The 24,817-nt window shown below is 43.7% G+C and overlaps 1 protein-coding gene across 1 annotated transcript in view; it reads right to left on the reverse strand.

The window, feature by feature from the left end:
• Positions 1-24,616, reverse strand: part of bace1 (beta-secretase 1) — a 74,166-nt gene extending 49,550 nt beyond the window's left edge. Inside the window, exons 1-2 of the mRNA XM_067970932.1 lie at positions 23,978-24,616; positions 5,645-5,733 (exon numbers count right to left, since the gene is read on the reverse strand). Coding sequence (XP_067827033.1) covers positions 5,645-5,733; positions 23,978-24,232 — 344 coding nt within the window. The 5' untranslated portion in view covers positions 24,233-24,616. The remainder of the gene's footprint in view (positions 1-5,644; positions 5,734-23,977) is intronic.
• Positions 24,617-24,817: the final 201 nt, after the last annotated feature.

Raw genomic sequence — 24,817 nt, forward strand, 5'->3', positions numbered from 1 at the left:
TGTCTATAGCACTGTAGGTGTATGTCTATAGTGCTGTAGAATGTATGTCTATAGTGCAATAGAATGTATGTCTATAGTGCTGTAGAATGTATGTCTATAGTGCTTTAGAATGTATGTCTATAGCACTGTAGGTGTATGTCTATAGCACTGTAGGTGTATGTCTATAGCGCTATAGAATGTATGTCTATAGCGCTATAGAATGTATGTGGTACTGGAGAATGTACATTGATGGAGCTATAGTATGTATGTCCATGGTGTAGAACATAATAAGGTAGCATAGGATTGGGGATAATATATTAGCATGAATTGAGGATTGGTTAACAGAAAGAAAACAGAATAGGAATAAACGGGTCATTTTCAGGCTGGCAGGATGTAACTAGTGGGGTGCAGCAGAGATCGGTGCTAGGGCCTCAGTTATTTACAATCTATATTAATGACTTAGATGAAGGGACTGAGTGTAATGTATCCAAGTTTGCTGACAATACAAAGCTAGGTGGGAAAGTAAGCTGTGAGGAGGATACAAACAGCCTGCAAAGGGATATAGACAGATTAAGTGAGTGGGCAAGAAGGTGGCAGATGGAGTATAATGTGGGGAAATGTGAGGTTATTCACTTTGGTAGGAAGCATAGAAAAACTGAATATTTTTTAAATGGTGAGAAACTTTAAATGTTGGTGTTCAGAGGGATTTGGGTGTCCTTGTACGTGAAACACAGAATGTTAATATGCAGGTACAGCAAGCAATTAGGAGGGCAAATGGTATGTTGGCCTTTATTGCAAGGGGGTTGGAGTACAAGAGTAAGGAAGTCTTGCTGCAACTGTACAGGGCTTTGGTGAGACCACACCTGGAATACTGTGTGCAGATTTGGTCTCCTTACCTAAGGAAGGATATACTTGCCTTAGAGGTGGTGCAATGAATGTTCACTAGATTGATTCCTGGGATGAGAGGGTTGTCCTATGAGGAAAGATTGAGTAGAATGGGCCTATACTCTCTGGAGTTTAGAAGAATGAGAGGTGATCTCATTGAAACATTTAAGATTTTAAAAGGGCTTGACAGGGTAGAAGCTGAGAGGATGTTTCCCTTGGCTGGAGAGTCTAGAACTAGGGGGCATAGTCTCAGGATAAGGGGTCAGACATTTAGGACTGAGATGAGGAGGAATTTCTTCACTCAGAGGGTCGTGAATACTTAGAATTCTCTACCCCAGAGAGCTGTGGATGCTCAGTTGTTGAGTATATTCAAGGCTGAGATCGATTGATTTTTGGACTCTAAGGGAATCAAGGGATATGGGGATCGGGCGGGAAAGTGGAGTTGAGGTCGAAGATCAGCCATGATCTTATTGAATGGCGGAGCAGGCTCGAGGAGCCATATGGCCTACTCCTGCTCCAATTTCTTATGATTCTGATGTAACATATGTCCTGGTGCTATAGAATGCAAGGCTATTGTACTGTAGTATTGTGCAGAGTTAAAATTGCACCAACTCCATCCCGAAACTTCTACTGCACATTCAGTCCAGTCACCTTCCATAAGGGCTGAAACGGTGGGAAATGGACATGGATACCGAATGGGTCTGTTAATTGAGCATACAGAAGCTTAAACTGAGGCTGAAAAGGCCCATTGCTTGAATGGAGGCTGAGCAGGCCCGAGGCTGGAGCAGAGACAGAGCAAGCCCGAGGCTAGAAAAGGCCCGATGCTTGAGCATGCCCGAGGCCAGAGCAGGTTCAAGCTCGTTCAAAGCAATGTCAAAGGAGGCCAACTGGTACTGAGTATAGAGAATGATAAAAGCGTTGCCAAGAACGAGGAGGAAAAGTGAAGGGATTGCAGACTTCTTTGACCATCTTTGTGACATAGGCTGATCTCGCTGAAAGTCTTTGTTGAAACAAATCATAGAATCATAGAAGTTACAACATGGAAACAGGCCCTTCGGCCCAACATGTCCATGTCGCCCAGTTTATACCACTAAGCTAGTCCCAATTGCCTGCACTTGGCCCATATCCCTCTTTACCCATCTTACCCATGTAACTGTCCAAATGCTTTTTAAAAGACAAAATTGTACCCGCCTCTACTACTGCCTCTGGCAGCTTGTTCCAGACACTCACCACCCTTTGAGTGAAAAAATTGCCCCTCTGGACCCTTTTGGATCTCTCCCCTCTCACCTTAAATCTATGCCCCCTCATTATAGACTCCCCTACCTTTGGGAAAAGATTTTGACTATCTACCTTATCTATGCCCCTCATTATTTTATAGACTTCTATAAGATCACCCCTTAACCTCCTACTCTCCAGGGAAAAATGTCCCAGTCTATCTAACCTCTCCCTGTAAGTCAAACCATCAAGTCCCGGTAGCATCCTAGTAAATCTTTTCTGCACTCTTTCTAGTTTAATAATATCCTTTCTATAATAGGGTGACCAGAACTGTACACAGTATTCCAAGTGTGGCCTAACTAATGTCTTGTACAACTTCAACAAGACATCCCAACTCCTGTATTCAATGTTCTGACCAATGAAACTAAGCATGCCGAATGCCTTCTTCACCACCCTATCCACCTGTGACTCCACTTTCAAGGAGCTATGAATCTGTACTCCTAGATCTCTTTGTTCTATAACTCTCCCCAACGCCCTACCATTAACGGAGTAGGTCCTGGCCCGATTCGATCTACCAAAATGCATCACCTCACATTTATCTAAATTAAACTCCATCTGCCATTCATCGGCCCACTGGCCCAATTTATCAAGATCCTGTTGCAATCCTAGATAACCTTCTTCACAGTCCACAATGCCACCAATCTTGGTGTCATCTGCAAACTTACTAACCATGCCTCCTAAATTCTCATCCAAATCATTAATATAAATAACAAATAACAGCGGACCCAGCACCGATCCCTGAGGCACACTGCTGGACACAGGCCTCCAGTTTGAAAAACAACCCTCTACAACCACCCTCTGTCTTCTGTCGTCAAGCCAATTTTGTATCCAATTGGCTACCTCACCTTGGATCCCATGAGATTTAACCTTATGTAACAACCCAATGAGATGAATGACCAGTTAAACTGTTTTTGGTTGCGTTGGTTGCGGGAGGAATGTTGGCCAAGACGCTGGAAGAATTCCCTGCTCTTCTTCACATAATGCAATGCGATCTTTTACATCCATCTGAGCAGGCAGACAGGGTTCTCAGTTTAGTGTCTGACTGAAAGATGGCACCTCTGATGATGCGGCACTCCCTCAGTACTGCATTAAAGTTTCAACTCAGATTATTATAGCACACCCGTGCTTATAATAATCTTCAGTAAACTTCAGCCAATTGGCTTGTGGCACCAGTTCCCCTCTAGTCTTTTATATCTAATACCTATGAACGTAACAGGTGGAATTCTCAAGCAATGATGAAACTCGGTTACTCATCATTGAGCAAATGCTGCATAGGCTAATCTTCGGCAGCAGGTTGCCAGCCTTGCACCAGCGGTAGCATTTTCGTCTCTGGTTCAGAGGTTCATGGATTAAAGCCCCACTCCAATGACTTGAGCATATTATTTAGGCTGACATGTCAGTGCAGCACTGAGGGAGTTCTGCACTGTTGGAGGTGTCATCTTTTGGACGAGATGTTAAACTGAGGCCCTATCTGCTCTCCCAGGTGAATGAAAAAGACCTCATGGCACTATTTGAAGAAGAGCAGGGGAGTCCTGGCCAACATTTATCCCTCAACCAACCAACAGATTATCTGGTCACTTATCTCAATGCTGTTTGTGGGACCTTGCTGTGTGCAAACTGGCTGCTGCATTTCCCTACATTACAACAGTGACTACATTTCAAAAGTGCTTCATTGGCTGTGAAGAGTTTTGGGATGTCCTGAGGTCGTGGACTGCAAATTACTTTTTTCCTTCTCAGGTTGGTAGCTCATAATCTGCAGGGATGGACACCCACATTAGTACACTTGAATGTACCAGTCTGTTAAGAGTTGTCGGGCACTTCTCTTTGCTTCCTCACTCTTGAGCCCTGTTGACATGGCAAAAAATGTTGGTCCAGGTAAAAGCCAGATGCCCCCTCCTCCAATGCAAGAAAATGTTCTCCAGTGTCCATCCCCTTTCCCCCTGCCAAATACAACATGATATGAACCAGGTTATTTAAAAAGGGTAGTAGGCAGAAGGCTGGAAATTATAGACCAGTTAGCCTAACATCTGCGGTGGGTAAAATTTTGGAGTCTATTATTAAGGAGACAGTAGCGGAACATTTGGATAAACATAATTTAATAGGACAAAGTCAGCATGGCTTTACGAAGGGGAAGTCATGTCTGACAAATTTGCTTGAGTTCTTTGAGGATATAACGTACAGGGTGGATAAAGGGGAACCAGTGGACGTAGTGTATTTGGACTTCCAGAAGGCATTCGACAAGGTGCCACATAAAAGATTATTGCTCAAGATAAAGAATCATGGATTGGGGGTAATATTCTGGCATGGGTGGAGGATTGGTTATCTAACAGGAAGCAGAGAGTTGGGATAAATGGTACATTCTCGGACTGGCAACCTGTAGCCAGTGGTGTTCCGCAGGGGTCGGTGCTGGGTCCCCAACTCTTTACAATCTATATTAACGATTTGGAGGAGGGGACCGAGTGTAACATATCAAAGTTTGCAGATGATACAAAGATGGGAGGGAAAGTAGAGAGTGAGGAGGACATAAAAAACCTACAAGGGGATATAGACAGGCTGGGTGAGTGGGTGGAGATTTGGCAGATGCAATACAATATTGGAAAATGTGAGGTTATGCACTTTGGCAGGAAAAATCAGAGAGCAAGTTATTATCTTAATGGCGAGAAACTGGAAAGTACTGCAGTACAAAGGGATCTGGGGGTCCTAGTGCAAGAAAATCAAAAAGTTAGTTTGCAGGTGCAGCAGGTGATCAAGAAGGCCAACGGAATGTTGGCTTTTATTGCTAGGGGGATAGAATATAAAAACAGGGAGGTATTGCTGCAGTTATATAAGGTATTGGTGAGACCGCACCTGGAATACTGCATACAGTTTTGGTCTCCATACTTAAGAAAAGACATACTTGCTCTCGAGGCAGTACAAAGAAGGTTCACTCGGTTAATCCCGGGGATGAGGGGGTGGACATATGAGGAGAGGTTGAGTAGATTGGGACTCTACTCATTGGAGTTCAGAAGAATGAGAGGCGATCTTATTGAAACATATAAGATTGTGAAGGGGCTTGATCAGATGGATGCGGTAAGGATGTTCCCAAGAATGGGTGAAACTAGAACTAGGGGGCATAATCTTAGAATAAGGGGCTGCTCTTTCAAAACTGAGATGAGGAGAAACTTCTTCACTCAGAGGGTAGTAGGTCTGTGGAATTTGCTGCCCCAGGAAGCTGTGGAAGCTACATCATTAAATAAATTCAAAACAGAAATAGACAGTTTCCTAGAAGTAAAGGGAATTAGGGGTTACGGGGAGCGGGCAGGAAATTGGACATGAATTTAGATTTGAGGTTAGGATCAGATCAGCCATGATCTTATTGAATGGCGGAGCAGGCTCGAGGGGCCGACTGGCCTACTCCTGCTCCTATTTCTTATGTTCTTATGTTATGTAGGTTATGGAGGAAGCTATTTTGCCCTGTGAACGCAACTTTCACCCGTACATACATATGTGAAGAAGTTATACTCACAGACTGCGGCGATAGTATCTCTTCAGGAATGGATGTGCTGCTGCACCAACAGCAAAGTTGCTGCTCCCAGTGTCCACCAGAATATTCAGCTGGTACAGAAAGAGAAAGCGGTTATTTTACTCCATTCAAACAGGATCCCTTGTCGTGATCCCACTGCTTAAGGACACACGTAGTGGTATTGTTTACTCGGCTTATTGAGTGTTTTGGTACCAGTAGATTATTGGAAAAATCACTCTTAAGCCAATACATTCTATGCCCATTTCTATTCGTGTCATTAGGAGTTTGGTGGGAGGATGTTGCTTCAACAACAATTTGCATTTATATGGCGCTTTTAACGTAGTAAAACGTCTCAAGGCGCTTCACGAGTGCATAATCAGACAAAAATTGACATGGAGCCACATAAGGAGATATTAGGATAGGCTTGGTCAAAGAGGTAGGTTTTAAGGAGAGTCTTAAAGGAGTAGGCAGAGGTGGAGAGGCGGAGAGGATTAGGGAGGGAATTCCAGATCTTAGGGCTTCTCTGGTTCCCAAAGCACGGATCTCTCACAGCTGGTGGCAACCCTAATGTAAACCTACCCACTGGACATACTCACTTTTTACCAGGTCCTCCTGGCGGTTAGTTAGTGAATCCGGCAAGTTTACATTTGGTGTTGTCAGTAGCTGAGTGAGATCTATGCTTCAGGAAACAGCAGTGCAAACATCCCACTGACAACCAAGAGAAAAGCAGCTTTTAATGCTTTCTGATGCTCTTCATTCATCGCTTCAAATCGTTCTCACCGCGACCACCAGTGACAGGCCTCCCTGTAACCACCTGTACTTCACCTGACTATTGCACAGATCAAAATGCTCTGCCCAGACACAACCCACAATTAGATTGACAAAATCTGTAATTGTACAGTAGGGCGTATTACTCCATTTAATTGGATAGAATATGATTGTTTGGACATGGAATGCCTGACCAGAAATAGTGGGGGCGTAGCAGAATCCCTTTTAAGAAGGAGGGGGATAAATATTTGACAAAGAAACATTTTAAAGGCTATGGGGCAAGAGCAGAGGAATGGGTTTAGGTGGAGAGCTCTTTCAGAGAGTCAGCACAGGCCAAATGGCCTCCTTCTGTGCTATAAAGTTCTATGATTGTAAAGTTCCATACGGGAAGAATTTGACACGTCCTCTATTACTTGATTGAAAACCTGGTGAGAAGTTCGTACAGAAAAGCAGCTGGGCTTAAATCATGCAAGGGGTCATAGATTGCTGCAGTAAGGTACAAGGCAAGTCAATCAGGCCCCTTAGATGAAGTCATAAAGAAGAGTCTGCAATCATCATCTGGAGCCTGAGATTTTATTGCAGCCTTGCAGTTTGCTCCAATACAAACAATCTACCTCTCTACTTATTTTGGCACTTGTAGACTAGTCTCAATACTGCAACATGGTTATGGGCATCATTAACAGATCCTTTGAAAATGACTGCAGTTTTTTTTATGTGACAGGAAACAATTGACATAAAAATAGGTATCTGTCCCCATTTTATTTAATCGAGAAGCCTAGGTGAAGGCCTGAAGCTCATAGCACAGGATACCTCCAAGATTGAAAAAAGTACAAGACACGGTAAATCAGGGAATGGATAGATTGGACAGAGTTTTTTTTTAATGGGTTCTAGCAATCACCCCAGGACACTGAACCATTCCTGTGGTAGTTAATGATGTCTATGAGATGTGGCCGTGACACCTTAAACACTAGGGTTGTTTAAATACAGTTCCTCTCTTCTGTAGTTGCTGAAATACTCAGAGGGAGAGTTGAGATACTAGAGGGATAAGCGTCAATGGGCCAAATGACCTTTTATAGCCCCTTATATACCCCAAGTGGCACGGATGCAGACAGTAATAAAGGATAGTAATATCTAGTGTGGTACTAGAAAATAACGCACTATATTATCCCTGTCAAGAGAATGCCATTTGGCCCAATGAAGCTCATCTCTCTACTACCCTAACTCTCCCTCAGAGCATTCAATGGTATTTCAACAAATATACAATATAGGAAAAGATATGAATACCCCTCCCCTCACCTACTCTGAGCACAGAAAGCGATGGAATTGAAAAAGGGCCAACATTGTACATGGAAGAGAAAAACAAGATATGCAAATAAAAATCAAGCTGATTATTATGTATCTGTGCTGTACCCTAGATTGTTGAGGAAGGCAAACTATTCAAAAAAATTCTCATCTCATGAAGGAAGCAGATTTTTATTGGTGGGATGATCTTCATTTCCTTACTTTGATAAAGGATTTCTGTTTTAATTGTTCATACTGTCAGCACCACCTATCCATTACCCTGCCACAGTAGATTCTCCAGTCTTGCAATTTTTACAATTAATAGCGTAAAGTAAGCAGTTTTATAATACAAAAGAAATGAGAGACATTTATACAGTGCCTTATCACATCTCCCAGAAATGTTTCAAAGTGCTTAATGTACTGTGAATTATCTTGACGTGCACCGACTACTGTTACAAATGCAAATGTGCCAGCCATTTTGTGCACAGCAAGATCCCACAAACACCGATGAGTTGAGTGACCGTTAATCTGTTTTTTTACATTCTAATGGTTGAGGAAGAAACATGGGCCAGGAACACTGGAAGTACTCCCTGCTCTTCTTTGAACAGTGGTCTGGGATCCTTACCGCTGGAACCGGCAGAGAGGGTCTTGGTTTAACATCTCATCTGAAGGGCAGGACCTTTGACAATGCAGCACTCCCTCTGCTGCACTGGAGTGTCAGCCCAGAGTATGTGTTCAGCTGTCAGACTGGGGCTCGAATCTGCAACATTTTGAATCACAGGCGGGGTTGCCATCAAACGGTCCAAACTGACGCAACATAGAAAGTTTTTCACTTTGTCAAGGATGTTATCTTGGAACTGTGCGCAGGGAGACAAAATTGTCTTTTTTTAATTTCATTCTCAGGATGTGGGCGTCGCTGGCAAGGCCGGCATTTATTGCCTATCCCGAGTTGCCCTTGAGAAGGTGGTGGTGGGCTGCCTTCTAACTGAATGGCTTGCTAGGCTGCTTCAGAGGGCAGGTAAGAGTCAACCATGTTGGGGTGGGACTCAAGTAACATATAGGCCAGGCTCAGGTAAGGTCAGCAGGATTCCTTCCCTGAAGGATATTAGTGAACCAGTTCAACAACAAACAACAACTTGATTTATTTAGCGCCTTTAACATAGTAAAACGTCCGAAGACGCTTCACAGGTGCGTATTAGACAAAAATTGACTCCCACCCACAAGAAGAGATATTAGGACAAGTGACCAAACGCTTGGTCAAAGAAGTAGGTTTTAAGGTGCGTCTTAAAAGGCGAAAGAGCGGTAGAGAGGCGGAGAGATTTAGGGTGGGTAATTCTAGAGCTTAGGGCCTGAATGCATGAGCGCTCGGCCACCAATAGTGGGGCGAAGCAAGGGGAGGAGGCACAAGAGGCCAGAATTGGCAGAACGCAGAATTAGAGCTGGGCCATTCAGAAGTGAAATCAGGAAACACTTTTTCACACAAAGGGTTGTGGAAATCGGGAACCCGCCCCCTCAAAAGGCAGTGGACGCTGGGTCAACTTTTCAAGACTGATAGCGCTATATCTTTATTAGGTAAGGGTATCAAGGGATATGGAACAAGAGTGGGAAAATTGAGTTGAGGTACAGATCAGCCGTGATCTAACTGAATGGTGGAACAGGCTCGAGGGGCTGAATGGCCTACTTCTATTCCTATGTCTCTTGCTACCTATTTGGGTGCTGCAGCTGTGTCCCTCCTGATGTTCCCCCATGGCACTGGCAGACTCCCTCTTGGGAGCAGGGATCCCAATGGGAGTCCAACGTGCGTAGATGAAGATCCTTGGCCCAGGAAAATGGGTCAAGGTTACAGCGTGTTGCGGGGATGAGTGGAAATCCTGTCCCTCTGGAACATCATCAGAAAGAGTGAAATCCATCCTGTGAGAGGCCTCCTATCGCAGCTAAACTCTCAAGAAAATCAAACTTTTCTTTAGTGCTTTTGCCCGAACCCTGAAGTTAATCAAGCAAAACTCTAGAATACTAATCCCACCTCATAACCTTTTAAAAATTTGCTGGTTTTACAGAACTGTCTACTCTCTCGATGAATTCACATCAGTTCCTGTAAGTCCCAACACGTTTATATCTGTGAATACTCAGGCACCTTTAGCAACTTGCCATCAATCATTCAATCAATTATTGAAATACACCATTTGCAACTGAGGATCAAAAGTTACTGTCTGCTTCTTTAATTAGAAAGGAAATGAAGCAACTTAAAATTCGTGACACGATGCACACTTAAAACTCCGACCAGCTCTATTCTACAAGGGACCCATCCGTGGTCCAGGATTCCATGAATCCCTGTCATCCGTTCTGTCTCTCATCCCCAGTCTTGTAGCTGTTCTATCCAACTCGTTCATAAAGAACAAAGCTTGTGTTCATATGGCACCTTTAACACGGAAAAACCTTCACAGAGGTGAAAGAGAAAAAAACGCAGCATGAGCTACAAGCCTGCGGGGAAAAGATTCTCCTAACCTGTAGTCTACAAATCAAATAATAGTTTATTTTTATTTCCCCCTTGTGTACAGAGTATCAGGTCCTCCTAGTCATAGAACATAAATCCTATGCCACAGTTCTTTCTCGTTAGGGATGAAAATTGCTTTGAGTGCCCCAGTTAATGCATTCCTGTCAAATTGCAATATGTGATGTTTTCATAAAGTCATTACTGGGTTTACTTTAAACGGGCCAATAACTTGGTTAAAATCTGCACACATGAATTGGACGGGAACTCATTAAGCACTAAAAATAGCACAGTGCAGTTTCAACATCCACCTGTCCTCAATAAGGAATTTAGGAGAAACATCTTTACCCAGAGAGTGCTAATAAAGTGGAACTTGCTACCACATGGAGTAGTTGAGGCGAATAGCATAGATGCATTTAAGGGGAGGCGAGATAAGTACATGAGGGAGAAAGGAAAAGAAGAAAATGCTGATAGGGTGAGATGAAGTAGGGTGGGAGGAGGATCGTGTGGAGCATAAACACCGGCACAATTTGGAAGTAATGATGTCTGACTTTATTTTCTGGCTGTGAGACCTTCCCCGATGCCCGAGGAAAGTTTTCAAAGACCGGTGATGGGAAAATTGCACCAATGGCCTATATGGCTGAGCTAAGTAGTCAACCCATCTCAGATAAGTAGTCCAGTCCTTTGGAGTACTGATCCAGTAACCACTACCCCACCATACCCGTAAAGGTCCTGGTGCCTCCACACGCAGTAGCACTGCCTGTAACCTTGCGGCTACAGAACTGCAGGATAAATACATCATTAGACTGGCCAACAACACCACTCCGATCCCAAGTTAATCAACGATTTTTAAGGAGAATATGTATAACAGACATCTGCAGCCTTTTTTAAATTTTGCTCTCAAGGTTTTAGTCTGCTCAACTCTGGAGATTATTTTGGGTGCCTTTGTACAACCGAAACGGTCAGTGTTGTCACCGGGTTTATTTGGTGTATCGATTCCAGCACACTGGAGCAAAAATTATATTTCAGACAAAATGCTTCTTGTGCGTTGGTCCTAATTCATCATCTGAATTTGCTCCCACTGTCAGTGGTTGGTCTGTAACCATCAGTACTTCAACTTGGTGGTATTTTTTTTGGACATTAATTCTCGGGATGTGGGCGTCGCTGGCAAGGCCGGCATTTGTCGCCCATCCCCAGTTGCCCTGAGAAGGTGGTGGTGGGCCTTTTTCTTGAACTGCTGTTAGGCTTGCTAGGTCTCTTCAGAGGGCAATTAAGGGTTAATCATGTTGGTGTGAGACTGGAGTCATATATAGGCCAGAACAGATTAGGATGGCAGGTTTCCTTCCTTAAAGGACATTAGTGGGCCAGTTGGGTTTTTACGGACAGTCCGACAGCTTCATGGTCACTTTTACTGTTCCCAGTTTTGAGATTTTTAAAAACTGAATTCAAATTCTCAAATTGCCATGGTGGGATCTGAACTCACATTCTCTGGATTATTAGTCCAGCCTCTGGATTACTGGTCCAGTAACATAACTGCTATTCTGCTGAACCCAATATAGCTCAAATTGAGGAAGGGAGGGAGGAAGGAAGGAAGGAAGGACTTGCATTTATATAGCCCCTTTTCACATCCTGAGGGCATCCCAAAGTGCTTCACAGCCAATGAATTATTTTTGAAGTGTAGTCATCGTTATATAAGCAAACGTGGCAGCAACTGTGAGCACAGCTTGGTCCCACAAACAGCAACGAGATAAATGATCAGATAATCTGCTTTTAGGTGTTGGTTGAGGGATAAATATTGGCCAGGACACCGGGAGAACTCCCCTGCTCGTCCTCGAATAGTGCTGTGGGATCTTTTCATGATAAGGATTACCGAGCTGAGGAGCTAAACACATCTCGTATCGTTTTGTAGATGTTAATCAGCAATGTGGGAGTGTGGGAAGTGTTGTGTAATGAAATGGTGGAACATGGTGTGATGAAAGAGGGAATTTCCATGGTGCTTAGCAACAGTGAATTAACTTTTGGGTGCAGATGGTTCTGTGTTTCATGACTGCAGAGCAATTAGTTCCATTGTTAAATGTGGTTTAGGATTATTGTTGTCACAGGTTAAGATAGCATTGTTGCTTTGATGCCTAATGTAATCAAAACTGATGGCCAATCTCATAGAATCATAGAATGATACAGCCATTCGGCCCATCATGCCTGTGCCAGCTCTTTGAAAGAGTGATCCAATTAGTCCCACTCCCCTGCTCTTTCCCCTTCAAGTTTTTTGAGGTTAGGATCAGATCAGCCATGATCTTATTGAATGGCGGAGCAGGCTCGAGGGGCCGATTGGCCTACTCCTGCTCCTATTTCTTATGTTCTTATGTTAAGTATTTATCTTCAAGACATTTCATCTTTAAGAAATGTACTTGAACCTCAAAGGAAAAGACACCTTTATAATCCAGGAACTCTCCCATGATCTTCAGTTTTCTATTCACTGACCCTTTATATGCGCAGGGGGAGGTAGGATTTTTCGACATAACATTACATTCCAAAAAAAAGTTGGGACATCCCAAGGATGTGATTTGGCACGGTGTAAATGCATGAACAAGGTTGACTTTTTTCTAACCCCAAACTCCAGAAGAAATAATCTTAACCTGTTTACCGCCAAACACTAAGAACTTCGGATTCTGTTAATAAAAAAAAATCAACCCCGTTCTTGCATTTACACCATTCCAAACCAGATGTCCCAAAGTTTTTTGGAATGCAGTGTTGTGTAGAAAAACGAGACAGCCATTTTGTACGCAGTAAAGTCCTACAAACAGCAAATGAAATAATGACCAGATAATCTATTAGGTTGAGGGAGGATTGCCAGCCAAAATGATAGAATGAAGTATCCTCTATTTATTGGCTGTATGCATCCTTTGTGAAATGAGTTTGCACAGTATCAATCCAGCTCCTCAAGGGCATGGGCCCACAGCAGAAAGCTGGCCTTAATTTAGCAGCTCATTTGCACTCTCACTGAGAATCAATCATAGAATGGTTACAGTATGGAAGGAGGCCATTTGGCCTATTGAGTCCGTGTCAGCTCTCTGCAAGAGCAATCCAGCTAGTCCCACTCCCCCGCCCCACCCCCTTTGCCCTTCAAATGTTTTCCCTTCAAGTACTTGAGGCCACAGGATGGCTGGTGCAGGAAATGGAAAAATGTTAGACTGCAGCATTTTGGTGAGCACGAAATTCACCAAGAGAAATCTTAAAGGAAAAGTCCAGTCTGTATTTTTTTTATTATTGCAGTATGTCTGAATGGAATGGAGATGCTGCTTAAGAGGTCAGAATGAGCGATCATTTGGAAGCAGGAGATACAATTTTGTACGGTCAACTACTTTTACACGGTGCAGAGGATCAAGGCTGATTAAAAGATCTTTTAATGCAATGAGGCTCTGTTTGCCAATGCAGGCTTGGTGACACTGCCAGCTTCTTTTATATATCTGGCTTGCAAGCCAGAACAACAGCTCCCCTTTACATAGAAAAATAGCACAGAAACAGGCCCAGGATTAACCGGTCCATCTCGGCGTTTATGCTCCACACGAGCCTCCTCCCACCCTTCTTCATCTAACCCTGTTAGCATATCCTTCTCTTCCTTTCTCCCTCATGTGTTTGTCTAGCTTCCCCTTAAATGCATCTATGATGTTCACCTCAACTACTCCTTGTGGTAGCGAGTTCCACATTCTAACCACTCTCTGGGAAAAGAGGTTTCTCTTGAATTCCCTATTGGATTTATTAGTGACTGTCTTCTGTTTATGGCCCCTAGTTTTGGTCTCCCCCACAAGTGGAAACATCTTCTCTACGTCTACCCTATCAAACCCCTTCATAATTCTAAAGACCTCTATCAGGTCACCCCTCAGCCTTCTCTTTTCTAGAGAAAACAGCCCAGCCTGTTCAGTCTTTCCTGATAGTTATAACCTCTCGGTTCTGGTATCATCCTTGTTTAACAAACAAGTAATAAGAAAAACAACAAGTGACAGCGACATGCCCAATGGAATTGAGGGGGGGGGATGGACATCGGGGAGATAAGCTGTGTGAATCCCATCAGAAGAAAAATCTCATCCCCTCCCTATACCAGAAACCACTGTTACCTCCTTCTTGCTCGAAGGATTTTTTTTCACGCCCTGATTCTAATGCGTTCCAGGAAAAATGGCACGTAAGCCAAAATGTTTTTAATATCTGGGTGATACTCTTAATTTATTACCTCAAATTGCTGCATCAGCAGTGATGGAACCATAACCTCCAGTACTTCACTCTAATGTTCTTTAGCTCAAAATATTCTTCCGTATAACGACCATAAGCAGTTATTTTATTCCAGAATCTCATGCCGCTGGACATACTACTGAAAACTAATAACGCAAAACATTGTGACTTCGTAAGCTGTAATGCAGAACGCAGTCTTTTGTCTGATTATCTATCAAGCAGGTAAGGGTCGAGCATGGGAACAAATAAGAGACTCAATACTGGCCTGGAGGTTAATTCCACATAAACAGTAGGCAGGAGGGCTCATAGCTGATGGAAATCACTCCCCAACATAAAGCCTCTGATGAAAGGTCATTGACTTGAAACATTAACGCTTATTTCTCTTTCCACGGACGATGTCTGACCTGCTGAGTGTTTCCAGCATATTCTGTTTTTATTTCCAATTTCCAGCCTCCTGAGCATTTTGCCTTTGATGAAGCCTTTAGCGTTCATTTGAAGGTTTCATCGTTAGTCTTCATTTTTAAATTGAACCCAGATGAAGATCCAACACTCATAACTCCACCAGGGTTGAAAAGGACAGCCGAGAAGGTGAGGTAAATCAAGGGGTGGTGCTTAGGTGACACTAAGCTTGAGTTTTGAAAACCTGCAGATGAGCTTCCCTTGATGTCTCAGTTGTGTCGTTCAGCTGTCCACTAGTTACGACAGTATGTAGCTGCACCCCACCAGTAAATTCCCAAATTCTACCCCAGTCTGTGTTGAGTTAGCTGATCTCAGCATGGCCTCCATACTCCTTGTTTTGGGAAGGGGAAAAGTCAGTCAAGAGTTGCACTTCTAAATGCTATCCCTGCTGGAAGGGTGAAGACAAGATGGGGCTCAGATGTCATGATACCCATGATGGAATGGCTTGCTACCACTCACTGCCGAGGCTAACATATGAAACTTACCACTTGGGGTGAGGTTACAGTTGGCTACCAGTGCCTGTGCCATAGTACCCCAACAAAAATCAGCACCTTCAGGAAATGCAGGGAGAAAATTGTGGGGACTGGGGAGAGGAAGAATGCTCGCTGCTCATACAGTCACCTGTTGATTGAAGTGAAATTTTGTCAAAATACTGTGAGAACAGGGAGGCAGTCATTATGATTTTAACTCGGGCTTGGGGAAGGTGCAGGGTGAGTGACAAGCTTTTGCGGCCACGCCGTTGTGAGTCGGGGGCTATTTTAACCCCCCCGCGCCTCATTACAATATCCCGGGACAGACCCCCGCCCGAACCAAGGAGGAGGCCGGCGGGCGGGAGCAGGAAATCGTGCAGCAGCCAAGGAAACAGTCCCTGGCAGTCAGATAAGTACGTAATAAGCGGGGGCGCGGAGGGGAGCGGGGGAGGGGAGGGGGTTGAGAGGGTCGGCAGGCGATTGCGGTCAGAGGAAGGGGAAGCCCAGGACAGGGGAGGCCCAAGGCTTCCTTCTGGGAGGATAGAGGCACTCCTGCTCCTCCAGGCCCATAAGGAAACCTTAAAAATATTAGATTTACTTACACTGCTCCAATTTTAACCATGAAATGCCCCGTTCTCGTCCGCTGCGGAGCAAAGGGGGTTAAAATCGGGTCCACATTTCAGTGTGAAAGGTAGAATGCTTGCGTTCGATTCTGAAGAGTGGAGGGATTGCTAGATGCTCACGGAGTGCTGTCAGGGATAAAATGTGTTGTAGCTGGGTCAGTGACCCGCCAAAAGGCAAGCGCAGCATTTTACACTGCACAAATCCTGACAAGATAGTTCTCGCTACTGACAGGAAAATAACAGTCTTCTTATTCCTGCTGCCTTGCTCGCTGAAAGAGAAACTTTAATGCGTCGTGCAAGCTGTAACGGAAATGTGACGTTTTAAAAAGTTATCTCAAGAAACCAGAATTACCTTTTTGTAATAATGTAGAAGAATGCAATTCATAATTCACACTGTGTGAGATATGGTTTTAGGACTGCACTGAAAACCTTCCAGCTTTAGTAATTGTCTCCTAGAGATTGATGCTATGCCGATGAAAGCTTTAAGAGGCATAGTACATTGGTGGTCCATAGAGCCAAGAGACGAGAGGCAGAAGTGCCGTGCAGAAGCAAGCGGAGTTAGGGTTGCCAACTCTGGTTGGACGTATTCCTGGAGATTTCAGCTGATGGCCTCCCGCCTCCAACCACCCCGACCCAGTCAAACAGCCTTTTTCCCCATCTCTGATATTTTTATAGTTAATAAACAAAACTAAATGAGAAAATTGGAAAAAACACACCTTTTTTTTTAATGCCCCTGTGATTTTTCTCCCGGGTGTTGCTCGCAGCAGTGTCCAGGAGATTAATTTTTCATTCCTGGGGTTAACAGGACAATCCTGGAGGGTTGGCAACCCTAAGCAGAGTGTGTGTCACTCCGACCCCATTCCCGGGGACCTCCTCGCAGCCAGAGTGACTAGCCCAGGAAATTTCTGGAAAATAATGCATGGATCTGGAACTTCCTGGGGCTTGCCTGATCACCCAGGTAGGGTCTGAGAGAAATTTTTCTGAGGAATCCTGAATTGGCTACAAGTCCCTGTTCTTTTTCCCTTTGCCCCACCATTGGCAGCCGTGCCTTCAGCTGTCTAGGCCCTAAGCCCTGGAATTCCCTCCCCAAACCTCTCCGCCTCTCTCTCCTGCTAAACGACGCACCTTAAAATCTACCTCTTTGACCAAACTATTGGTCACCTGTCCTAATGTCTCCTTCTTTGGCTCAGTGACAATTTTTGTCTGATTACTCTCCTGTGAAGCGCCTTGGAACATTTTACTACATTAAAGGTGCTATATAAATGCACATTGTTGTTATTGTCGTTGCGATTATCAGTACTACACATTACTCCTCTGAACTTTCCTCTCTTGCTCCTCCTAAGTTCCAAACGCTCTATCCTACATGTTCTTCAACCTCTCTGCATCCTCACCGTGTTGAAATCAAGACTCTTTGCTCTGTCTCCGACTCTTAACTCACACTTACCCACGATCGCAAAAACGGCAGAAATCTTCAGCTCTCTCGGTCTTCCCTTCCACCTACAATCTACTGGCTTTTAAACCCTGAGCTTGCTGTTTTCTAATCGTTGTTTCTTGATTTCCCTCATCTTCTCTCCTATTTTTCCTGACCTTGTTGGCGTTCTGCACTGTGAACCTTCACCCAGGTTTCTCAATTAACAGTGAAGGCAGGGGAGGGGGGTTTCTGTAGAGAGCTGTTCGTGATCAGCCAGTTACTGTCTTACCTCACCCATAAAAAAAATCCTTGTGGAGTACTTAGATCACAACCCGAGTTTTTATTCAGCTGCCTACATAAGGGACTTCTGGGAGGACGTGCAGTTCCGTGTGTTGAAAGGTCACACATAAATCTATGAGTGATGAATATTTATTTGCTTTAAACAGGCTTAATTCCAGAAGTGCAGCTAATTCTTTGGAATGGTGTAAATAGTTAATGTCTTTTATGCAGTGGAACGGGATCGAGCAGGCTGATTTTTAGGAGATGCAGTGGAAACGGGATTAGATTGATTACAGAGCTTCAGTTATGTAATCCACCATGATTAATCCTGCTATGTAGAACAATCATGGATGATTGCTGTTCTGACTCAAGATGGCAGCTCATAATGTCAGTAGCATTGAGTGAGCTCTGCAGACCAGGAAGCCAGAAGTTCAATCGCTGGTCAGCATTGAGTTAGCTCGTCTTGGCACCACAATTTCCCTGAGTTCTCCAGGGTACAGAGGGGAAAAATCAGCCCAGGATTCCACACCTAATTTCTGTCCATATTGGAAAGTGTGTGTGGCATTGGGTAAAGACAAGATCAAGCTTGGCTCTGATGCTCTCCACAATTGAGTAGTCAACTGACACTCACTACCTATGATTACATATGATGTGGAGATGCCGGTGATGGACTGGGGTGGACAAATGTAAGGAATCTTACAACACCAGGTTATAGTCCAACAAATTTATTTTAAATTCATCTGACGAAGGAGATAATCTCCGAAAGCTTGTGATTTTAAAATAAATTTGTTGGACTATAACCTGGTGTTGTAAGATTCCTTACATATGATTACATATGAAGAGTATATCAGAGGGCTGCAATCACCCCAGAAATAAGACCCCAGCAGGAGTGGAAGGGAGAAAGTTGGGAGGGGAACCACCTGTTACTTTGCGGGTTTTTTTTGTCCAAAGTAGTGTCAATCTGTACACATGTCAAGCGAGAAAAGGGCAATAGCTGACCAACAGCTTCAAAGAAGGAACCACTAACAGCTAAAACAGCTGACGACTTGAGAACAGTGCTGATTACAGGCCTACAATACGTGAGGCTTTATAACTTAAACTGTAACAACTCTACATTTGGGGGGGGACTGTTAGCCAATGTAGGCCTGTGAGGACAGGTGTGATGGGCAAGTGGGATAGGGTATGGGCAGAGCTTTGGATGAGCTGAAATTTATGGATGGTGGAGGATGGGGGGAGCATTTAAATTGTCAAGTCTGGAGGTTGGCAAAGGCATGGATGAGGGTTTCGGTGGCAAATGGGCGGAGGTGGTGGTAGAGATGGGCAATGTTAAAGAATCAGTCAGTGTAGGTAGGACAGGGGTTGGAAGCTTTACATGAAAAATGGTGCTTTCTGGTTAATTTAAGCACACTTATATTTGACAACTGATAGATTTTTAATCTAAAAAATGGAAAAAGCAAAGTGGCACTTGGATTTTCAGCAGACCATTCCTCCCCCAAAAATTACCTCAACAGTCACTCTCCCATGTCCAACTTCCTTGTCCCAGTTCGCAGCAGATTTGCCTGATACTGCGCCTGGCTGTATGACATCACTTATGTGCAACGCCTAGAGGAAAATTGGGCGAGGAGATTCTCAAGCCAGTAACGGAGTCGGCATGATGTGATTGTTTATTTTAAGTTAATGATTGGAAAATTGGGCAGGTTGCCTCACTGGTGTGAGATCCTCCGCACCTGATTATCGTCTATATGATGCAACCATTCAATCTAATACAGCGAAGCACAATAACAGGAAAGTGAGGCCCACTGTAATCCATACAACCCCCCACCCTTTCATTCTCTCTTACTCCAACCATCCCAGTTCATACTGCACTCTTCCTTTCTACCCTCAATCCAACCTGTTGTTTCTCTGCTCCTTTCCTTAATTCAATGCCACACATTTTCCACCCCACCCCTCATTCAAGCTGACAGTCTTCACCCTTTCCCCCCTCAATTTAACCTGGCACTCTTCTCCTCCTCCAACTTAGTTCATGTTGGTACCCTTTTTCCACTTTCCCCATTCAGTAGCTGGCACTATTCTTCTCTACCCAGTCAAGCTGGTACTCCTTTCTCTCTCGAAAGTTGGTACTCTTACCTGCCCGAGTATAGCTGACACTCTTTTTCTATTCCCTCCCAAGTCAATGCTGGCACGCTCCCTCCCCACTCCCTCTCAATTAATGCTGGAACTCACCTTCCTTCCCCACCCCAAAGCACTAATTCCATCTCTCCTCTCTTCCCCCAAAAACACTGTTCCCAGCTTCTGCCCCCTCCATTTCCCCTTCACCGTCATTCATTTCCCCTTCCTCCTCCCCTTCCCCTTCATTGCCATTCATTCCCTTTCTTTTCACCAACATTCACTCTTTCCCCGTTAACATCCATTTTTATCTCACATCACCATCCATTTCTCCCTCCCTCTCCACTCAGTGTTGCTCCTACCTGGTTCTGCCACTACTGGAAGGGATCCCAACCACTGCAAACTACAGGCGGTACCTCGATTCGCATGGAAATCCCACCTACAGTATGCAGTGGCGGGATTCCTTCCATTAGTGGTAGGATTCTCATCGGAACAGGACTAAGGAGAGAGGGGCATGGCCCACACTGACTTTTGTCAGCAAAGTTGGCTTACTGACTGGGCCTCCAAAACGCTGATGTCAGTGTGAAACACTGATGATAAGAACATAAGAAATAGGAGCAGGAGTAGGCCAATCGGCCCTTCGAGCCTGCTCCGCCATTCAATAAGATCATGGCTGATCTGATCCTAACCTCAAATCTAAATTCATGTCCAATTTCCTGCCCGCTCCCCGTAACCCCTAATTCCCTTTACTTCTAGGAAACTGTCTATTTCTGCTTTGAATTTATTCAATGATGTAGCTTCCACAGCTTCCTGGGGCAGCAAATTCCACAGACCTACCACCCTCTGAGTGAAGAAGTTTCCCCTCATCTCAGTTTTGAAGGAGCAGCCCCTTATTCTAAGATTATGCCCCCTAGTTCTAGTTTCACCCAACCTTGGGAACATCCTCACCGCATCCACCCGATCAAGCCCCTTCACAATCTTTTCTGTTTCAATAAGATCGCCTCTCATTCTTCTGCACTCCAATGAGTAGAGTCCCAATCTACTCAACCTCTCCTCATATGTCCGCCCCCTCATCCCCGGGATTAACCGAGTGAACCTTCTTTGTATGATTGGCATGTATGTTTGTGCAAAATTATGGGATTTCGATTTGAACCTCCACCTACTAAGAATGGGTTAAGACTTTTCAAATTCGTTTCAGTTAGAGTCCTCGGACTCGACGAGGAGAAGATTCTTTCATCCCATTGGTCTGGGCTGGGTTCAAAGCAAATACCAGTGGTAAAAGGATAGCGCTATGATGTAGTGTCCCGCCTAGTCCCAGTGTAACAAAATGAAGGGTGTTGTCAGACAATAATTGGACGCATTAATAATTATGCCTTTAAAGGTAATATTTAGTTTTTGTGCTACAGTGAAAATGTTAAATATTAACGCATTTGTCAACATTTTGCAATATTGTTCCATGATGACTGCGTGCACTGACCTTGACTTAGTCACAACTAAACCGATCAAAGGTCACTGATTAAACTCAGAACTACTGGGTCAAAACTCCTGTACACGCTCACTGTACTGCTAATTTTATTACTACAGTGCAGCATCTTGCCTATACAATAAGTCCTAAAGCAAACCTCCCTCACTCTCCAACAAACAACACTCAACACGTGAACACCCTTTGGTCCAGGTTCTCAGGTTTCAAGCTGCTTTCTACCCCAAATAGGTCTTCACTTGACAGGAAGCCCTACTACAAATGTGCTAACCCTACTCCTCTCCTCCTCCTACGTCCACCATTACATAACGATGGAATTGATGCAACCACTTGACTTTTGCTGATGTAATCACACAAAAAGCTTGTGGCGAATTCTCAGGAGGGTCCAATATTTAGAAATAAAACTCCACAAAGGCTTTCACATCTTTCCGTTTTCTCCCTAACCCCTGTGCCTCCTCAGGCCACACGCTATCTGTGATTGACAATCCGGCCGCAAGGTGCACTTAAATCTACGGGATCTACTGCTCTGCGTCTCCACGTATCCCAAGTTTTTCCAGATTTTATTGCAAGGAACTGTGCACCTTAATTTGGAGTTTTTAACTGAATCACTAACGATGTGATTTTACTTGTAACTTTTTATGACAAGCACTGCCATTTTCAGCGTGCATGGACTGAGGGAATGGTGGCTACAGCCCCACACCTTTCCTTGATTGGATGTGTTACAGGGACAGACACCATAGGCTCACAGACAACTCAAGCTGTACTTTTTTTTAAATTGAGAAACCTAGATGAAAGGACAAGGCTCAAAGTTCAGGGCAGTGCCAAAGGTGAAAAGAGCAAAAACGAGATGTGGTAGTGATTAGGTGATGACAAACTTGGATTTTAAAAGTCTGAATATTGTAGGAGGAAGAGTATTTGCTGCTAAGGAGGAACACGAGAGGTAAATTCAGAGAAGCACTGGCCGTAATATTCATAAAATTGAGTCGGTCAAGGAAGGTTTTGATCGAGAGACAGGGGTTGGAGGCTAGGGACGAGAATTGGGCCCCCTATCGTGACAAACTTTTTCTTGGACCTGTGCATTGGTGTAACTGAGATGTTAGAAGAGCCTCTCCAGATATGGAAACAGGTTCCAAGTTGTAAACGGATGTGGCTTTTAGGTACATAGTTGTTGAGGGCAAAAGAAGTGTTTGGCCAAAAGGAGGATACTGAGCTGTTTGGCAGCAGTTTTATTCATAGAGTAAATGTAAGAGTTCCGATTGAAATCAGAGGAGATTGTGAGACCACGAATATCTAGGTGAGGAAGGGCTAAGGGAAGAAGCAATTAAAGGTGACGGCTGCTGCTATACTTGCTGTTATGCTAGACAGGAAGTACCAGTGTTTGAAGAATTGAAAGGAGCAAGATTTTTACTTGCCCCACAACTCGTCAGAACAAGATGTAATGATTCAGCCATTGCACTGCAAGAGGAATGGAGGCTGTGTGTAAAAGGACATTTGATCCGGGGGTGGGGGGGTCATGGGGCGAGGAGGGTTGTAGATTGTACACATCATCAATAGACAATTTTACAGGGTCAGATGATCAATGGAGAAGATTATTTCATATAAAGATAAAGAATACTGGGAACCCCTGAGTTGATGCAAAAGATAGTCAGAGGATGACAAGTTTAAACTGAAAGTATTAATTGAAAATTATTTTAAAACAAATAGCAAAGTTAAAAATAATACTTAACTATTCTTCATGTATGAGACTAGACACTGAGTTCAACTATGGGGGACATCACAGGCAAGCCTGAACCTGCCCCCACTCACCAGCAGAAGTCACAGGAAACCAATCAGTAATGGGAATCCTGGCTGATATTTTAAAATCCCTTCCCTAACACAGCAGTCCTGAGGCCTGTTGTCGGACCCTCGGATTTATATCAGTTAACTCAGCACAGATCAAAGGATCAAATCTGGTGTTTTTTTTGTGTGTGGGGCTCGGTGCTACACTGCACAATACACTTACCAACTAAGACATCAGGAGAGTGAGCCCCTTTTCGATTTCTGACCCAGACTCTATTATTTTGTTTTTACCAGCATTCACCAATCTCCAGCAACCGAAAAAATCCTCTTTGCATTTGAAGACAAATGGAAATTAGCTGGCTGCTGGCTCGGTACAAACATTGATTTTGGGCAGAACTGAGCTGTAATTATTCCCAAATCTATTTGTCAATTTTATGTTAGTTCCAAAAAAGAAACCTTTCTGTTAAAGGGACATTTTCATGAATAAGTGTTTGGCAAACCTTTGTTTAAAAAACTGTTTAAGAAGGGAGAAGAGTGGTGCATCGTATTTGTCACGGTGGCGTTACGTGCAAGCGACGCAGTGATGCGTTCTGATGCGATTTATGTCACGGTACCGTGAAAAAAGATTGGACAAACACTTTTCTTTCATTAAGTCGGTCCTTTAATTTGAAACCATGTTGGAACCAAATGTACTACTTTCAAAAGAAAAGGTACCGTACTGTAAAATTAACAAAAATCAGGAAAATAGGCATTGCTGGGTTAGACTGTAATGAATTATAGTAACAATTACTTATTACTAATACAAATTATCATTAGATACAGCCAATATTGTTACTGTATTTTGATAACTTGTTATTTTCATTAGATACAATTTATTATACAGAACACAACATATTATTGATGCCAATTCTATACATATATAAATAAATAAAACATTATGATTTAAACAGTCCCAATCTTACCTTCTGAGGGGGTGTCCCTATTGTCATCTCCACATAATATCCCTGTCCGGATTTCCCTCTCAGATTATCAACCATATCCATAAAATTGATACTTTGTCTCCGATCAGTCTCATCAGCAGCCCTGGCCAACCTGCTGGAGACCCCGATGTCATTTTTCAGTGGGATCCTGATCCCTGACGGTTCTCCATTGCAATGCACCCATTCAGTCAAAGAGCAAACCAACAGCAGAAAACGGGAAACGGGACAAAAATTCATTTCGATAACACTTTTTTCTCTCTCCCTTTTTTCTTAAAAAAAACCAAGTGCAATTGCACAGCAGCTGGCTCCAAAAATTATTTATTCAGACCCTCTCGCACTACATTGAGATATTTGGGGGAAAGGCAAACGCTCAGCGTCGGATGCTTCATTGATGGATTTTTAAAAAAGGCATTTAAAAAGGCAAGGAGTAGAATATAATTACTCTTTTACATTTATGGATCTTCGTGAAGAGTCTGGAAAGCTACAGAAAATGCCATTATTTTTAATCATGACTTTTCTTTAAGATTGTGGATCCGTGTTTGGTAGAATAATCGGTGATGGGTTTCGGCAGAGGCAGCATCAGCAGGACCTGGACAGTCTTCCCACTGTCCCTCCGCTTTCACTCCAGCGGAAGAACTATTGTAGATACAATAAAATACAGGAACGACGCTGGGAAAAGGAGGGGGAGCAAAGCTGATCAAGCTCCCTGGGTGTTGTAGTTTCTCATTTTATTGCAGTAATGTTTGGGACCCTTCTGTGGGTCCAAGTGCCTCCTCCTGGCACACTTCCACACATGTGCAACTGCAACAAATAATCTCTGGA

Source organism: Heptranchias perlo, chromosome 33, assembly GCF_035084215.1.
Source record: "Heptranchias perlo isolate sHepPer1 chromosome 33, sHepPer1.hap1, whole genome shotgun sequence".
NCBI classification, from domain to species: Eukaryota; Metazoa; Chordata; class Chondrichthyes; order Hexanchiformes; family Hexanchidae; genus Heptranchias; species Heptranchias perlo.